The following is a 14,599-nucleotide window of genomic DNA, read 5'->3' as shown; positions in this document are numbered from 1 at the left end:
GGCTACAGGTTCAGAAAGCACTTTAAATGATATCAGATGCTTCGTTATGCCTTTCTGCTTATCATCCAATGGGACTTCCAAACAGTTTAGCTCTGTGTTCAAAGTGCCCGAGGAAATAGATGGATTACTATTATCTGAGTGTGATTATGCCTATGGGTCTGTTTCTTTAGAAATTGCCATATATGTACACACACACACAAACACACACAGTATACTGATAAGACATGAAAATGTGTGAGGTTTGCTAGAAAACCATCCACTGGAGGAGAGGCAGGTGGGTGGGGCAGAGAAAAGGAAGATGAATTGGGGCTCTGTGTTTCTGGAAGCTGAAATCTGCCTTCTAGCCTTGCATATCATTTGTTTTTAGCTTACCAAGATATTTTATGAAAGTAGCTATTATTTTTAATACTCACAGAACTTTGAAATTGGGGAGAAAAAAACTTTATAGATGACTGCATTTTACAGACAAAGAAACTGAGGCACAGAGCTGGGGGAAGTCTGGCCCACAGCATCACAGCTAGTGAGACTGGCTCTCCTTCACACACTCACTGGTTCTCCTCAGCTCCTACCAAAATGCTGGCATACACTGAAATCAACAGCTCCTTTTCCTCGATGCCAAGATGCCGAGCATCTGTGATCGGCGGTGTATGTACACACACACACACACACACACACACACACACACACACCAGAGGACCATGTCAGGGGCCCTGCTCTGCCCATCTCTGCTGTAACCCACCAGGACAAGGTCTCTCAGTGAAGTTAGAGCTAGACAGGCAACTAGGAAACCCCAATCATCTTTGGGTCTCTGACCACCACTGTGTTGGGATTATAGGCTTGTGTGCTGCCATGCTTGGCTTCTTAGATCTGTGCTGGGGATTCCAACTCAGGTTCTCATGATTACACAGCAAGTGCTCTCACTCACAGAGCCATCACCCCAGCCCCAGCAGGACTTCTTGGTATATCCTGTCTCTAGTAGGAATCTACAGCCACCACTGGGAGAATCTTTCCTTCTTGTTGCCTACAGATTTCAGAATGTGCCTACTACACATCTGACTGGGTGGTTTATACAAAGACACACTACATGTGTTGAAACATCTTGAGGTTGGTGGAACAAGCCACTGACAGGGAAGGAGAATGGCTTTGAAGTCATTTGTCACCCGCGGGAGGCAGGCCAGTACACTGGGATATGACTACAAGCACAAACTTGCTTTCTGACTGCCTGGATCTGCAGCTGATTTTTTTCCCCCTTTGGACAAGTTACATAAGCTTTCTGTGCCTGTTTCCTCACCCATAAAAGAGCTGAGTGGGGATTAAATTAGATAAGGCATGCCATGGGCTTAAAGTTCACATAGAATAAATGCTTGTTAAATACCAGCTGTTATATAATCTCGAGGTCTTACACCTTCATAAGCCTTTGAAGAGAAAGGCAGTCATAATTCTTACCCCTCCAAACATGTGTTAAATGAGATGATGTATGGGAAATGCTTTAAGGAGAATGATTCAGTAAACTTGCCTCCCACCTTCCGTGGTGGTCTTTCACAGAGATAAATAGTATGTCTGTCCTTCAGAGAAAAACAATTTGATTTGGGAGCATTTGTAAGAGCCTGTGTTTCCTGCAGTTGCTGTTTGTCTGCTCCAGTTTAGAGGCCTCCTCTGGTCGATAAAGAAGAGCAGGCTGAGAACACAGGGAGGCTGAAAACAGCCAGCATGGTGCTGATGGCCTTGGCCTCCGTGGAGCATCTGCTCCACGGGCAGGCCTGCCTGAGCCTGCCCCAGCTCTCTTGAGCTTAGGGCTGGGACTCTGACCACGAGGCTGGCTGTGTTTTATTTAATAAAGAATCTCACTTTCCCAAAATAGGCAACTAGTGGAGACAGTGCCCTGATCAGGCAGCCTCGCTGGGGGCTGACTCACTTTCCCCAGCTTCATTTTCTCTTCCAAAAATGTGACCCGCATTGCCGGCTCCTCTGGCAGCTCTGCCTGCCTGCTTCCCAGGGAAGGCTCAGCTCCAGCCCTCACCTCCACCAGCAGCTTGCAGAGTGTCCCTCTGCTTCTCTGATACTCCTCCGGGCTCCTTTAGTGCTTCTGATGCAATTTACTGACCCTTCAAAGCCAGGGTCTGCCACTCGGTGCATCCTGGGAGGTCCATGGCATCCATACCATGCAGACACCACTCTCTCACTGGGGCTCTAGCCACCAGGATCTCACCTTCCCCTTCACGAACTGCCAGTGGCACCACCAACCATCCAAAAGGTATATCTGGCCCTCCCTCCTGTTCTCATAGCTAAGTACCACGTTCAAATGATGTTCCGGTCAATTCTCTCTTTCACCTTCCAAACACATTCCTGAATCTTAGATCTATGGCATGTGTCTGTCAATCTCTTTTCAGTGAGTATCCTTCAGGTGTGTCCCAGAAGCCAAACAGCATTCCAGACACCAAACTGTCTTCAACAGTTCACCATGGGGCCTTGTTTAAGTGTAGACCTCCAGGTTCTGCTGATGGAGATGTGGGTTTAGCCATTGGAAGTGGTGCCTGGGAACCTGTGTTCTCTGATGTACAACCAGGACTGAGGACAACTGGCACTAAAGAGGAACACCCTTCTCTAGAGGACCTATGGATCCACCTGGCTGGGCCTCCACCAACTCCACCTGAGCTCTATTGAAGGCCTACTTTGCACCTGGTCCTCTCAAAGCACCAGTGAGTCCTCAGACACCACCTCACTTCACAAACCCACCCTCTCCACTCTGTCCTTTTGGGCCAAGGGGCAATACGACAACAAGGACAGAACTTAGATCCAACTGTCTATCTTCCCAGCTCTACTATTCACTATTTGGGTGACCCTGGGCAAGACCTAATCTCCCTGAGGCTTGGTCACCTCTCCTGGGAACTCAGCACAAAGTACACAAATGAGATAATGCATTCTTGGCCTGGACTCATCTCAACACTCCAGTGAGGCAACTGTTATGGGTGAGATGCCCCCTCCCCCACCTACACCCTCAAGTCTCTCTCACTGCCGCTCCAGAGAGCCGCACGAGTGCCCAGCGCTTGTTGAGCATCACTCTATGATGAAAAGTAGGCTCCATCAAAACAAAAACTCTTCAGGTTAAATGGAACCACAGAAGAGCACAATAGCTAAGAAGAATTCAGGAGTTAGGGGTGTGGATCAATGGCAGAATATTTATCTAGTGTGTACAAGGCTCTAGGTTCAATCTCTAGGTTCATGGTACACATACAAAAAAAAAGCATTCAACCCCCAAAACATTTTCTAGGTCTAGGCTGGAGAACCGAGCTGATTTTCATTCACATGGGGCCCCTTTTCGGTCCATTCAGTCCTATCCTATCCTGGCTAGACAAGTGTTACTGGCTATCAGGTCTCCCAGCTTCATATATTGCCCTTTGTGAAGTGAGCCCCACTCTGCTCCTGCCCTGTCAGCCTTAGAAGGTAAATGCTTGCATGGGCTTTCCTTAGCAGCCAATCCTCATGCTTGCCTACGGCACCTCCCACCCCACACCATAACATCTGCCTCTCATTTTCACAACCCCAGCTGCCTCCTTTGTCTCCCACCACCTGTAAGATCAGTCTGTTTGGATGCCCTCCACAACACGCTGCACACCTAATCCAGGCCTCCTCATGATCGCCTGAGGCCACCATAACTACCCCTGTTTCCTCAGTAATTCCTGCTCATCACTTATGCCTTGCTTGTTCCAGAACGCCCCTCCCTTCTCTCCATGTCTTACTCTTACTCTCTGCCCAGGTTAAAAATTCTACTTTTCTCATGAAGCCCTCCCAGTCACCTTCATGCACTTAATCTCCTTTATATTCTATGAGGTTAGTACTCATTGCATGTGTATGTACTGGCTCCAGCAGTGACTCAGAGCAAAGTAGACCCTGTGAAAACAGTGCAGTGTCCTATGGAACTGGGTTATGTGTGTATGCTGTCACTGTAATTTATCCCCAGACAGTGCCAGAGTCTCTGTGTATGCTAGTTGGCAACCCTGGGAGCTTAAACCCAGCCTTGTTGATACCAAGAGCTCAGCAAATGTTCGCCGACCACACTGTCTCGACCTCCCCTAAATCATCACTTCCATGTGATAGGGCTTCAGGGAGCTCCGTGTATTCAGGGTCTGTTATTTATCCCAAAGGCACTTGTCCCCTACTGCATGCTGGAATCCTAACCCAGAGAAGGTTCTCAGTCCAGCTCACCTGGTCTCACTGGCCCTGTTCCACACTGTCACCAGAAGACGCTTCTGATCACCTTCCTCCGGAACAGGACTAGGAAGCAAAGCAGAACCATCAGAGAGTTAGAAGGGCCCAGCTCTAGGCCAGGCTCACAGAGCTGGCCGTGATTACAACAGTTGAGAAGGAATCTACAATGGCTAAATACAGTGCCACAGTGTGGGAGATGAGTCATTTCGCGTGTATATTACATTGTTAGGAACAAAAAGGAGGCTGGGACACACCAGTATGAAACAATCCTGTGTTGTAAACACATACACAGACACACGCCCACATGAACGAAGGGATCTGACAGGGCATATCTGTGTAGCTAGGAGGGCTCTGTGTATTTTCTATTTTTTTTTTTTTTTTTGTTCATCCCCTATTGTCCAAATTTGTATAACATGCAAAATTTATGTCATGAAGTGTGGGGAAAACCAAAATATTAAATATTATAATTCTACCAGGAAAAGACTAAATGTCCATGACCTTGCCATTGGCCCCAGAGTGCCCAGAGATGGGGGGGAAATACTAGTAATAGCAAGAGCAGCTCCCACTCTGATGGGCACTGCCTTGTGTTACACTTAAAAGTCCCCAGCTCCCTGGGCGGGAACTATTATTAACTCCATTCTAGGAATGAGGAAGCTGGGGCTCAGGGAGGTTAATGAGTTTAAATAAAAAAGGGGAGATGAGCAGGTAATACCGCCCCTCAGCTCGGAAAATTCCTCCTGTTGAAGGTGAAAACTTGGCCAGAGGCACAGTGGGGAACTGGCTATTCTTGGGGGTGGGGGTGGGCATGCTGCCAGCCCTGGCGACCATAGTCAGGAGAACCAGCCAAGTGATGTTATTGCTGCATGCCTTTCTGCTGGGCCCAGGCCAGGGATGCAAGGACACAGGGGATGAAAAAACAAAGGCATCCTTCAGAAGCCGCTGTTTTTCTGCTTAGATCTGTGTCTAGATCAGGCAAACTGAGACCTTCCCAGACAAAGCCTCCCTGCCTCTCCCCTAGTGGGCTGGGCTGCTCCCGACTCTTACAAGAAGAAATGCTCATGGAAAGCTGGGTCTCTGCAGTTCGGAATGGTCTGTGTCTTCTGACAGCACTGCTGGTCGTCTTCTGGGATCAAAGAAATCTTGAGTGGAGAAAGTGAAAACATTAGGTGATCACAGAGCCACATCATCACCTAAGCCCTGCAGCTAGCTCTGCATGGCTCCAAACTAAAAGCTTCCCAGGGTTCTTCAAAGAGCCTGGGAAGAGGATGGAGCAAAGTCCCCATCACAGGCAAGGAGCCTGGGGCCAGTGCAATGGACACCAGGACAGGGAGTCATGGTGGTGGTACCAAGAAGGCAGCAATAGGTCCTCTGGAGATAGGGTATAACTCTATCTTCTCTACTCTTGCTTCAACTAGGAAGGTTTCCCCAAAGCCAAGGCCTCCTCCCTTCTAAGTCTCCAGGAGCCCCTGGGCATTCTGTTCCCTCCCCGGGAAGCCCCAAGGCCATGCTTTCACTAAGGGGGCCTCCTTCCTCTGCCTCAGGCATCCAGCCTGTTCCTGTCAAGTCTGTCTCCAGCTCTTGGCAGGAAGGACTTCAGGAAGTAAGGGGAAGAGAACATAAGGCCTGCACCTAGCATCTTGGCTGCAGTACTCTGGGATGTCCCTGGCCTTTGGCTTCCTGTATCTTTTCCATTTATGTTTCTCTCCATTCACTGCAAGGGTCTAACATCTTCCAGCCTTCAGAGATACCCCTTCCACTCTCCTGCTCAGGCCTGGCGATTCTGCTTCAGTTTGGTAGGGAAAGGGATGAAGATGCTGCTGGCTGCAAGAAAGCTTGTGTGTCAGTCACCAGCATCGTCACAATACCCACCATGTGGATCACTAAGATTTCTTGCCCAAAGCCCTGAGGAACAAGTCAGTCAAAAAGCAAGGATCTAGGCCAGTACCGGGCCTCATAAAGGACCAGGGACCCAGTGGATGAGGTTCTAGCCACTACCTCAGGCCCCAAACCCACATGTGTACTTGGACCTTGAGACTTCTGTCAGGGACATGGCTCCGCAGGACCCCACACCAGCCTCTAGTCCCATCAGATACCTTCACATAGGGATCACAGCTGTCAGGCTCTTTGCTCATCAGGCCTTTGCCTTCTATAACTAAGAGAGAATTGAAAGGTTAGGGTGAGTAAGTGGGAATACACAGCATAAGCATATACCCACTAATGGAAGGGTATGGAAATACAAGACATATCTGTGGGCAGTAGGACTCTGACCCCTAACCCTGGTCTCTTGGTTGACATGCTAACTAAAGGTTGTTAGTCCATCTCTGCCTAGTGTATTGCCACTCTCCCACCCTTATGCTCTGGAAGCACCCGCACCATGCTACAGCATGGAGTGCATTCCATTCCCCAAGTCTTATAGCCAGAGGGGAACTTAAAATGTATTCAGTCCAAGCCATCACTGAGTGGGGGAAATTTGGCCACCAGGAGGACACAAAGATATAAGAATCACTAGAATCACAGAGCAATGGAATGGCAGTTAGATTAGAACCTATGTCTCTTGACTCATAGCCCACTGCTCTCTCTATCTTTCAAGACAGTCACCAAGGATGGGAGCCCAAGCTGCCCAAGGGGCACAGCGCTAAGTATGGACAGTGTCACAGAATGGTCACAAGCCTGAATCCAGAGGTAGACAGGCCATGCATGAAGCCAGCCACACCATTCACTAACCATGTGTACTGGAGGAAGTTACCAGCTTTCTCAGACTGAGAGCTCCATTTCTCCAAGAATTATTGGTGGTATTCACTCATATGATACTTGTCCTTTTAAAATGTTTTTAAAATGCTTAATAGACTGTCTGGCCAATAAGAAACTGTTGTACAAAATGTTTGCTAACTTAAAAAAAAAAAATGAATAAGGGCTGGGGTGTGGCTCAGTTAGTATTTACCTAGAGTGTTTATCTAGTATGGATCTCCAGCACTATCAACAGAACAGAAAATAATGATGATGATGATAGATAAATTGATTGATGATAGATAGATAGATAGATAGATAGATAGATAGATGATAGATAGGAATGCTCGCTATAAATGTAAGAATGGCTCTTTTGCCTGATGTCCTCAGCAATCAGGTAATAGGTCTAACTGAACCCACATCTCTTGTTTTCTTTTGTCCTTGGTTTGGTCTGGCCCTGTGTTTGGCTCACACAGAGCCTCAGTAGTCTGGGGCATGAGGCCTGGGAAGCCAGGCTGGAAGGGATGAAGAGCTGAGGCTGGGGGGAAGCCAAAGCAAACTACACAGGACAAATGGTGTGGCAGGGGCCAAGATGCATTTTGCAAAAACTGTTTGCACAGCTGGAGAGAGACCCTGGCAGGCCCGGAACACCCCTCTTTTAGTCCTTGGGAACTTCACATTGGGCCCCTTAAGGCCAGGAGCAATGGACCTCAGGCGCCTGCTGTTCTCTGTTCTGTATCCTAGCTACTGTTCCCCAAGAGTATATTCCTCCCCTCTAGGGTGTGGCTTTCCTGGGCAGGATCCAGGCCTGGTGACCTCCTGGGTCTTCCTGATGGCAGTAAGGTAGCGCTGACCACACCCTCACTGCACTCCTATCATGGAGGACAGACCAAACTCACAGTGGCACAGTGTGGCCAGGCTATGATGAGGACCCAAAACAGGGAGCAACCAAGGGCTCCTGGAGTTGGGTAAGGACAAGGGGTCACTGCTGGGGGTGGAGCAGATACAACCTTCCTTCCTGAGGCTCACTGGTGTCCTGGGTAGGCACAGTTCTGGCAAAACCAGAGGGAGGAAAGGTTCGTTTGAGGAGGGAGTTCAACAAAAGAGGAAGGTTATTATAGACACAGGAACCGTCGTTCCTGTGCCAAGACAGAGAGCACTGACAAGCTATGTGCACTCCTGGGGAGTGGGGCACCCTGTAGATAGAATGAGGATAGAGAGTGTCTTGCACAAGAGCCAGGAAGCCTTGAGAGACAGATGGGGCCTTCCAAGCTAAGCTGAAGAGTTCAGACATCAAGGGCCACATCAGAAGCTTAGAAACACTCACATGCTGAGTGGAAGGAAGGACAAAAGGATTAAATGGGCAAGTCAAGTCCTCCCTGGCAACCCACAGCACCACGTAGACACGGGGAGGTACTTCTCTTTGGGGTCCACAGCCCCTAGCACAGGGGCTGTGCTCAAACACTAACTTTGCAGTTTATGGCTTTCCATTTTATCTTACAGGACACCTCTGCTGTGTGCTGGGTGCTTTACCAGTATAACTCATTTAATCCTTGAAACAACCCATGAGTGGGATGGTTGTTATTTCCAGCACTGTATGAGGGGAAAACTGAGTTTGCTCAGCTTTACTTAGTAAGCAAAGCATCAGAGCCAGGACTCAGATTCTAGTGGCTTGGCTCCAAAGGCTATGACCTTAACCATAACATTGTGCTGCCCATCATTGTGTGAATAAACAAAATAATGAGGATTAAAAAAAAAAAAAAAAAGACAGCAGGGAAGCTAGGAAGGCTTTTCCACAGGCCCTGCTGGGCCTGGCCCAAGTGTAACTTTGAGGTGTCTACAGACATCTGCAGCCTGCTGAGAATACAAACTCCAGACTTCAGAGTGAGGACAGACACTGGGTCTACAGAAAGTGTCCCAAGTGAGCACCCACTTTGCCAGTGGACAAATGGCAGAATGCTATAGGAAAAGGAAAGACACCATAGTGACACCATGTCCTGTCCAGCTACAGGCAGGAAGGGACCATCACTCTCCTCCCTTGGTGAGCCTACACACAGCCATACTTACTGTGTAGCAGCAGAACCCGATCCTGGGCATCAATGGACAGCTTCAGCTGACCTAGGAAACAATAAAAGAAGCACCTTTACCTCAGCTTCTTGTCAGGGACACTGAGCAACGGTGGTAAAAGGAGTTCTTGCACCCACATGAGGCCATCCAAAGGCATGCATAATCTCTGATTGGAAGGGGCCTCCAGAGCCAGCTGGTTCTGCCTCCTCTCCCTACCAGGAGTTCCTTCTGCAGGGGCTTCAGCCTGATGGATGCCATACTGATGATGGGGAGCTCACCCCTGCACAGGGAAGCAGCCAGGGCTGACAGTGGACAGTGTACATACTGCCAAAGGGGTAGGGCACAAGACACTGTTATCCTCTGCCAAAAGAAGGGCCGGTTGCCTTTGCTGGTGATATACACTGGAATTTATATGTGCATCCTCTTAGTCAGGTGCCTGCCTAACAGACAAGCTACCCATATATGCACACAAGGCTACTGAACAAAAGGAAATATGCCTATAAAATCATCTACAACTGTACCGGGGGATGGCATGGACTGGTTCTATGTGGCCTAGCATTGGGATATTATTGACAAGGGTTTTGTTTTTGTTTTTCAGATTACTTTATATATGTGAGTGTTTTGCCTGCATATATATCTGTGCTTCTTGTGCATGTCTGGAGCCTCAGAGGTCAAAAAAGGGCATCTGATCTCCTAGAACTGGAGTTAGGGATGGTTGCGAGACACCATGTAGGTGCTGAGAACCGAACCTAGGTCCTCTGGAAGAATAGCAAGTGCTCTCAACCATTGCTCCAGTTTTTAAAGGGGACAAATTGGAGAGCAAAACACCTGTTGTGTGTGCATGCATGTGTTAAAAGGACACCAAATTAAAACCAGACTTTCCTGGAGGAAGGGGAATGGGAATTAGATGGAAGTAGTTAAGAATTCCAATTTACGTTGTTTTCCAACTCTCGTTATTTTAACAATATAAATGCTTCCATGAACAGCAACATTTTTATAACTAAAATTGCAGGCAAAGAATGGAGACCTGAGTTGGTGACTGCTTGTTTCTGGTTTCTCTCTTTTTATTTTAAATAAAATAAAAATAAAATGAGACTTTAGGTTAAGATGGAGAAATGGCTCACTGGATTAAGCACTTACGTGCAAGTGTGAGAACTTGAGTTCAGACCTCCAGAACCCATAGCCTGGCACAGTAGTGAATAGTAATCACCATGTTCCTACAGGAGATAGGAGGTGGAAACAGAATCTCCAGAAGCCCTAGGGTCAGCTAGGCTGGTGTATGCATAGAAATGAATTAATATTTAGACAGAGCTAGTAACAGGCCAACAGCTTTATATTTAATACAGTGTCTCTGTGTGTTATTTGGGGCTAATGTGGGAAAACTGCTCATAACACCCACCCACAACGGCCTGCCCCTTCCCCATCAATCATTAATTTAAAAAAAATGCCCTAAAGCTTGCCTACAACCCAATCTGATGTAGGCATTTTCTCAATTGAGGTTCCCTCCTCTCAGATGTGTCAAGTTGACAGAAAACTAGCCAGCACAACAAGAGACCATGTTTTAAACAAAGTGCAATCAAGGACCAGCATCCAAGGTTGTCTTCAGACCTCTATACATGTGTCTTGACACATTTATTCCCACACTTGTATACATAAACACACACACACACACACACACAGAGGCAGGGAGATTATAAACCAACCAAGAAAACAAACAAAAACCCCTCAAGTCATCCTCACAGACAGCCATACCCATCACTTCCCAGACATAGCGAAACTTCTGAGTCTAGCAGTCTCTCTAGAGTCTCAGACAGTCACAAGAGCCCATCCACCCAGGGACATAGGCTGAGGGCAGGGTCAGGCCCTTGTACTCACCTGCCTAGCCCTGTCACTTCCAGTGAGGGAAGGTCACTTCCTATAAGAAGAGCACTTTCTCTTTTGAATAACTATTTGATGCTCCATCTAAATGGGCTGTTGGTAACTTTCATTGACCTGATTTGGTCCTGCCAGCTCTGGACTGTCTCCTCTAGACCCGATGCCCAAAGTCCTTCTCCTTCGGCAGGCACAGCGAGACATCCTGTCACTGTCCCAGCTGTGTGTTTGTGTGTGTCCTCTGTATAGGCTGGCGCCTGAGGCCTGGGCTTCATTACTGACTAGAAGACAAGTGAGCAGACTGTGGATAACAAAAAGAAGGGAGTCCTGTGTCTCGAAATTCTGCAAGAGGCCCCGAACCACAGTAACCTGGAACCCCTCAGTCCTCACACTGGTACAATCCACAAGCTATTCAGACTGCAGCCTTCTACCCGTCAGTATTCTTCCTGCTCTCCTGACCAGGCTACAGGCCCAGGAGGGCCATTCTAGTTCCAGGACCAACTGCCCACTTCTCTCCCAGAACCACAGTGCCCGTGGCTGGGAGACAGGACTAATGATAGGGTTAAAATGCACTTCAAGCTATGCTCAGATGATACTGGACAGTGATGAGTTCCTGGGATGAAAGGATGCATGGGAGCCCACAGGACGATTATCTCAAGGTCCCTGAAATTGCTACTCTCGGGCTCCCTAGTGCCTAGAAATCTGCTGCAGATCCAGTGCCTGCTCCAGAGTGGGGTGGGAGAGGAAGGTTTGAAACAGATGTGGCCAGCAGTCATGGGTCAGAGCTCACCAACCCAGTGGCATCTAGGTTTAGCATGAAATGTTATTTGTTTCTGAAACCACTGCCAGTGCAAAGTCAGCTCTGGTCCAAACATGCTCTATTTGCAAAGCCCTTGGAACTGCTACACCATATAATCCCTAACAATAACCCTTCCCAGAAATGGAGACATATCCCCATACACAAACAGCCATTGGTCCCATTGGTGAATGTGAGAGACAGAGGGCAGATCTAAATGCACAGATTTCTGTATACAGCAGAGGTAAGTAGGGCCAGGCCAAAGCTGGAGTTGAAATACAGAATGGTCCTAGGTCAACCTTCCTCATACCATGACCCTTTAATACTCGCATTGCGGTGGACCCAACTATAAAATTATTTTCATTGCTACTTCATAACTGTAATTCTGCTACTGTTATGAATCATAAAAATTTTTGGAGATAGAGATTTTCTGTGGGGGGGGGTTGTGACCCACATGTTGAGAATCACTATTTAGGTCAAAGATTGGCTCAGAGTTCTGATGAGTCCATAAGATCTGCCAAGGGTGTCTACTCAAAGAGAGCCTAAGGGCCCAGGCTCACCAATGAGGATTAGGTCAAGAATGGGCTTATACTGCCTCCTCTGTTTTCCCCTCCTCTATCAAATGTCCAGCACTCAAGGACCCTGAAGTCATGTTGCCTGGTGGCTACTATACCTGGTGTAGACAGTGACTTGAACCCAAAGGATCCCCAGAACCAGGGCTGGAGAACAAAACTGTGGCCCAACACAGTTCCTGTGCAGCAGTCTGTTAGAACCCCCAGCCCCCAGCCGGCACCTCCTCCTCCATCACAGGACAAGGTACCACAGCTTTATTCAAGAAGCCAAGAGACAGGGAACAGGCATGGTGGTACGTTTTTTTAATCCCAGCACTTGGGAGGCAGAGGTAGGTGGGTCTCTGAGTTTGAAGCTAATCTGGTCCACAAAGTGAGTTCCAAGACACATACAGGTACCTATAGAGACCCTGTCTCAAAAAAAAAAAAAAAAAGCCAAGAGAATGCTAACTAAATGGGTCAGCAGGCAGAAGAGCTGGCTGCACAAGCCTGACAGCCTGAGTCTGGTACCCAGAGCCTACAGTAGAAAGAAAGAACCAACTGCTACACGTAGTCCTCTGACTGCCATATCCATGCCATGACCCCCACACACCCACACTCACATGCACACATCACACACACCAACAATAATAATACATAAAAATTAATTTAAAATAAAGGGGACAAAAAAAAGTGCCAAGGAGATGGCAGAAATATCCAATCTAAAGAAATGAGCCACTGGGGAAAGGGATGACAGGTTGAATCCTGAGTCTTCAGCTGCTCTGAAAACAACAAAGCAAAAACAAAAACACAAGCAACACATGCACATGCTCCCCACCTTCATTTTGTCCTTTCCAATAGTCCTGCTTCCTTCCTCCACAATCAGGAGTGTGGCCTGAGAGAGTGCCAAGTGCTTTGGAGTACTGACGCTGAGGACCTATCGTCATCACCTCAGGTTGTGTGTACACACAGGAGTTGGGGGTTGGAAAGGGCTGTTTCCACAGGACTGTAGCTGGGCATCTTTTCTATGTTCAAAGGATCCTGGCAATGGGTGCTCAAAGAATCCGTAAGGGTATACCGGTTACCCAGGGCCCAGAGCCAAAGTCCCCATTGGCCAGGGGTGCTACTGAAGGAGTAAGCTTAAAAAGTTTGGAGAGGGCAACAAACCCCAATTCTGCTAGGCACAGGACTGAGGGGCACAGGCTCACTGTACATCCAAAAGGAAGCAGCCAAAGAAAGTCTGCCCTGCAGGCATTGCTCACCAGAAAACCACAGGAAGACAAACTCTCTCAGGATACAGTTCAGGGAGACTGGCTTAGAAAACAGCAAGATGTGGGCTGCAACCTCTTGCTGGACTCCAGGGTCAGCAGATACATATCCTCAAGAGGGCCCATGCCAGTCTGGGATATGTCAAGAATGCATCTACAAGGTTCATATAAAGCAACAATCTTTGTAGTGACATATTATTTATGATTGTTAAAGCTTCAGAAATTTATGATTGTTAAAGATTCAGAGAGCAGCCAGCCACAAGTCATAGAAGCCAGGCACACACCTTTAATCCCAGAAGCTAGAAGCTAGGAGGTAATGATACACGTTTAATCCTAGGACTCAGAATTAAGAAGTAGACAGACTTCTGTGAGTCCAAGGCCACCCAGATCTACACAAGATGGATCCAGTCCTAAAAAAGAAACAACTCACACAAAGATGATCCCAGCACCTGGGATCACATGCCTTTAATCCCAGCATTAGGGAGGTATATAAGACAGGAGAAGGTCTCAGTATCGAGTATTCATTCTCCAGCCACACTGAGGACTAGAAAACAGTGAAGTCTCAGGAGTCTTCAGCCACACTGAGGTGTGGCAACAGTCTAAGGCTTAGTGGAGCCTGGATCGCCTTTCAGTCTGAGGTACTACTTGCTTTTCTGAACTTCATCTTGATGCTTGAACTCCCATATCAGTCAGTCTCTGGTTCTTTTCTTTTTCGTGTTACAAATCATCCTAAAACAATTTACCCTCAAACCACTGCTCACCTAAGAACTGTCATACAGAGCTGGAGAGGTGGGTCAGTTGGTAAAAGTCTTTGTCACACAAGCTTGAGGATCTGAGTCTAGATCCCAAACACTCACATAAAAAGCAGGGATTGGGGTGGGGGGGGTTAACTCTTTCCCAGGAGGCAATAGGCCCTGGGTTCAGTCCTCAGCTCCTGAAGTGGGGAGGGGGGGTTTAGAGGGTGCACAACAGGTGGGCATGGCTGCATGCATCTGTAACCACAGTACTGGAGAGAGACAGACGGGTAAATCCCTAGTGCTTGCTGGCTAACCTAGACAAATCATTGAGCTTCAGGTTTAATGGGAGACACAAGGTCAAAATAACATCAGCAG

The 14,599-nt window shown here is 47.8% G+C and overlaps 1 protein-coding gene across 1 annotated transcript in view; it reads right to left on the bottom strand.

Annotated features, from left to right (window-relative positions):
- The window catches only part of Rgs3 (regulator of G protein signaling 3), a 117,042-nt gene that overhangs the window by 88,531 nt on the left and 13,912 nt on the right, over nt 1–14,599 (bottom strand). The window contains exons 2-5 of the mRNA XM_051187947.1: nt 9,004–9,054; nt 6,303–6,361; nt 5,254–5,348; nt 4,207–4,275 (exon numbers count right to left, since the gene is read on the bottom strand). Of these exons, the coding sequence (XP_051043904.1) occupies nt 4,207–4,275; nt 5,254–5,348; nt 6,303–6,361; nt 9,004–9,054 (274 nt within the window). The remainder of the gene's footprint in view (nt 1–4,206; nt 4,276–5,253; nt 5,349–6,302; nt 6,362–9,003; nt 9,055–14,599) is intronic.

The sequence above is a fragment of the Phodopus roborovskii genome, unplaced genomic scaffold, assembly GCF_943737965.1.
Source record: "Phodopus roborovskii unplaced genomic scaffold, PHOROB, whole genome shotgun sequence".
Taxonomy (NCBI): Eukaryota; Metazoa; Chordata; class Mammalia; order Rodentia; family Cricetidae; genus Phodopus; species Phodopus roborovskii.
The sequence above is the reverse complement of the archived record's forward strand: the minus strand, read 5'-3'. Positions and strand labels throughout refer to the sequence as shown.